We start from the raw sequence: 3,911 nt of genomic DNA on the forward strand, positions 1-3,911 counted from the left end.
CTCACTATGCAGTTCAGGCTGACCTTGAACTCACTTTGTAGCCCAGGCTGGCCTGGAACTCACAGTACCACTCTTGCCTCAGCCTCTTGTGTGCTGGGATTACAGCTGTGTGCCTCCACGCCCGGCTTCTGAGTCCACATTTCTCAATTCTGATTTTAAAACTAGAGTGGTCATTCTTGCTAAAATGCTACTCACTCAATTAGAAATTTTTATCCTTAAGGTCAGATCTCTGTACCAAAATAACTAGCTATTTTAGATGCTTTATTTGAAAAAAATCATTAGAAAAATGATAGAATGATACAGAAATAATCTAAGCAACTATTGCATTTCTATCCAAATTATGTCCTGTTTTTATTCTAGACTGATAAGACAGGCAAAATGTAATAAAGAAAGCACACACATTTTGAGTGACTTTTTTTTTGAAATTTGTCTTAAGACTTATAGCAGGTACCTTTGCTTTATTTTTATTTTTTATTTTTTTTGGTTTTTCTCCGGTACCGGGAACTGAACTCACGACCTTGCGCTTGCCAGGCAGGTGCTTTGCCGCTGAGCTAACTCCCCAGCCCCCTGGTACCTTTGCTTTAAAAACAGCAAAATATGACTGGAGGTCACCTCTGTAGCTTAGAGTTAATACTGAAGAATGTTAGTACTTTCTCTTAATTAAATGAACAGTTCACACGTTTTTAAAGTATAAGAAGCACTATTGGCAAATAAAAAATAATTAGCAACTATTTAAATAACCTTCCTGAAACAATTTTTTAAATATCTTAATTTTTTTACATTTTATTTAAATATAATTTTTGTTTTAAAAATGTACAGAATTATAAGAAAGGTTACAGCATCACGCAAATAAGCGAGGGAAAAATCATCATTATTCCAACACTACCTGCAATTTACATCCTTCATGTTTAACCTGAAGCTCATAAAATGTGTGGGGAAGAGCACTTGCAAAAGGGACCTGCTTGCGAAGAAGGAATATCCTGCATGTCAAAACACCGTAGGTGCTGATGAAGTATTGTTTTACTCAACATGGTCAATAAGATGCAAATATTTCCCATTCCACAATTCCCTCTGGATTTGAAATACCTACCTGCCTAACTAAACTCAAAACCTCTTCTATCTTAGCATTACCCCCAGTAAGTCTTTTTCCTCTTCTCATTTTTCCAAAAAGTAAATCCTTTGTGTTAAATAACTGCATTCTGACTTCTTAAGGTCTTCATCTTATCTTCAATACGCTTCTGAAGCTCACCTGCTTTTTGCAAGGTGCTCCCCTCCACCGAACATATAAAGTTGACTAGATACCTCTTCCAATGTGTCTCACAGATATGAAAGTTCTATGTTATAAATTTCTCAGTGCTAGTAACATTAGTTTTCAAAGAATTGTCTTCAAATACCAACAAACCAACAATGTCATTAATGAAACACAGCCACTTAAACTTCTGTGAAATGCCGTTTATGTGCTTGATTTTAGTCTCCTTTTGGCTCCACACAAAAAACAGCTGGATACTTAACAAGTGGTTTCTCGTTTCAATTTAAGTTCCTACAATTCTCAGAAATTATCTAAAAGTTTCATCTGAAGAAAGCCGAGTGATACAATTGAGCATTATGAATTGTTTTCTTTGAAAAAATAAAAGTTTTAATATTTAATTATGTGAACCACGTTAAATTTCCTGGGCTGACCTGGGTGTGGGTGTGGGTGGTACATGCCTGTAATGCCAGCACTCAGGAGGCTGAGGCAGGAGGATCACTGTGAATTGAAGGCCACTCTTAGCTACATAGAAAGTTCAAGGTCAGCCTGGAGTACATAGTGAGACTGTCTCAAAGAAACAAACAAACTAACTAAAAATGAATTTCCTGGGGCAGGTGACTACCCTTCAGATTAAACACTTTCTTACCTGGTTGCAGAACTAACTAAAGAAATGAGAATGAACAGTAAGGATCAACGCATTTCTAGATTTAACTTTTAAGATTTTTCACATAAATTTGAATATCTGGAAGTAAGGCTTTACTCTTGCACAAATTGAGATCCTGTTAAAGTCTTAAGAAGTCATAAAATAGCAAAATCAAGGAATTTGAAATCCGTCTTTGGGCAGCTGAGAAGATTAAATGAGGTGATACACACGACAGCTCTGGCACTTCATAAAAACTGGAACTTGCAAGACCTGGTCTGCACTTTCACTTTACAGATAGAATTGAGACAAGAGGGGCTGGGAATATAGTCCAGTGGAATTGCACCTGCCTGGCAAGCACAAGGTCCCGAGTTTGATTCCCAGTACCAAAAACCAAAAACAAAACACACAAAAAAGCCCTGAGACAAGAAAAACTCTTACCACACAGACACTAACAGATATACTAAATATAAGAAAAGTAATTGATTTGAGGTGCAGAGTAATCAAAGAATACCCTCTAGTCCTATCCTGTTTTAGGTACTCAAGAGATATAAAATAATTTTTGCACCCTCATTTCATGGGAGTTTTCTAATTTTTTTCTATGAATAGCTTTATTCTACTCCTGATAATTTTATGTCTTGGTTCTAAAAATAAAACTAATGAGGAAAGACATATCCTTAATCGTTGCACTTTCATTATTTATTCTAAAAACATTTCCTTCAAATTATTCCGGGGTTTGACTATTTAATATAATGCAAGCACAGACCACATCAAATGAACCAACTCTCCCAACTGCCCCGGATTCTTTTCGCTGCAGCCCTCTCCCTCATCCAGTAGCTAGTCAGTCAACTGCTGTTTTCAGCAATAAAGCCGTCTGCACCTTAACCAAGCCGCTTCTAGCCAGATCTGAGAACAGAAATCCTTGTCGATATTTATCTTCTCAGGTATTTTTACTTTTATTTTTCGTATGCCTGGCACTCACGTAAGCATCGGGTGGAAAAGGCAGGGCCCAGCCCGGAGTGGCTTGATCACCCCGCTGCACCTGTCACACTTTACCTGTTTGCAAGACCACACTCCTCTCCTCTCCATCCAGAGAAACTATCCTGACGTGGTAGGTGGTTCCAGCTTGTAAATCTCTGGGACTGCATTCGTAGGTGGTGTTGTCTATCTGCATGGTGAGGCACGACATGGACCTCGAGGTGTCACTGCTGTAGATGACACTGAAATTACAGGGTGACCCTAACGTTCTCCACTGGATAGACAGCCACCGGTCGGAGACTCTGTGCTCCGTCAGGGTGAAGTTACATCTCACTGACTCCGCCAGGCCGGTCTGCAAAGGAATCAGAGACCACTGTTGAACTCGCAGTCTGCCTGCCTGGAACCTGTCCGCAACAAGCTTCCCAGTCAGCTACACTCATCCCTGGCTCCCAGCCCAGCCGGCCCCTTGGTCCTCCAGCTGGGGTGAGGTTACAGGGAAGGCCATAGGAACTTTCTTCCTAGTTGCTCTCCCTCAGGAGCAGCTGGAGAGAAGGTGGCTTTTGCCTCTGACATTAGGCTGAGTTGTCAGGTTGGCTGGGGGGGTTCACAAGAGGATGGCTCTTTCTGAAAGGAGAGGTGTTGCTCTCTCCCCCATCAAAGCACAGCCTGGGGGAAGCGCAAGTAGGGAGGATTTGGTTTTTTGTCCTTTTGAGACAGGGTCTCACTGTGCAGTTCAGTCTGGCCTTGAGCTCACTTTGTAGCCCAGGATGGTCTCGAACTCGCAATGATCCTCCTGCCTCAGCCTCCTGAGTGCTGGGATTACAGGTGTGCGCCACGGATTTGGTTCTTGCTGGGGAAGGGCCAGCAGCCCCTATCCCTTCTCCGGCCACTCACCTGCAGCAGGCCCAGGGCGATCCACAAGGCCAGCCGGGTTCCATGGCTCCGCATCGCGCTCAGTGGTTAAGACCCAGGCGGACGCGGGCGGCGCGGAGCCACTTGTTGCGTGGCGCGCTCGGCGCGCCGGGCGGGCGCAGCGCTTCCCCG

The 3,911-nt window shown here is 42.5% G+C and overlaps 1 protein-coding gene across 2 annotated transcripts in view; it reads right to left on the reverse strand.

The window, feature by feature from the left end:
- Positions 1–3,911, reverse strand: part of Ptprb (protein tyrosine phosphatase, receptor type, B) — a 119,133-nt gene that overhangs the window by 84,991 nt on the left and 30,231 nt on the right. For both annotated transcript variants that reach the window (XM_005374312.1, XM_005374311.1), the window contains exon 4: positions 2,946–3,219. In XM_005374312.1, coding sequence (XP_005374369.1) covers positions 2,946–3,219 — 274 coding nt within the window. The remainder of the gene's footprint in view (positions 1–2,945; positions 3,220–3,911) is intronic.

Source organism: Chinchilla lanigera, unplaced genomic scaffold (genome assembly GCF_000276665.1).
Source record: "Chinchilla lanigera isolate Chin_1 unplaced genomic scaffold, ChiLan1.0 scaffold00004, whole genome shotgun sequence".
NCBI classification, from domain to species: Eukaryota; Metazoa; Chordata; class Mammalia; order Rodentia; family Chinchillidae; genus Chinchilla; species Chinchilla lanigera.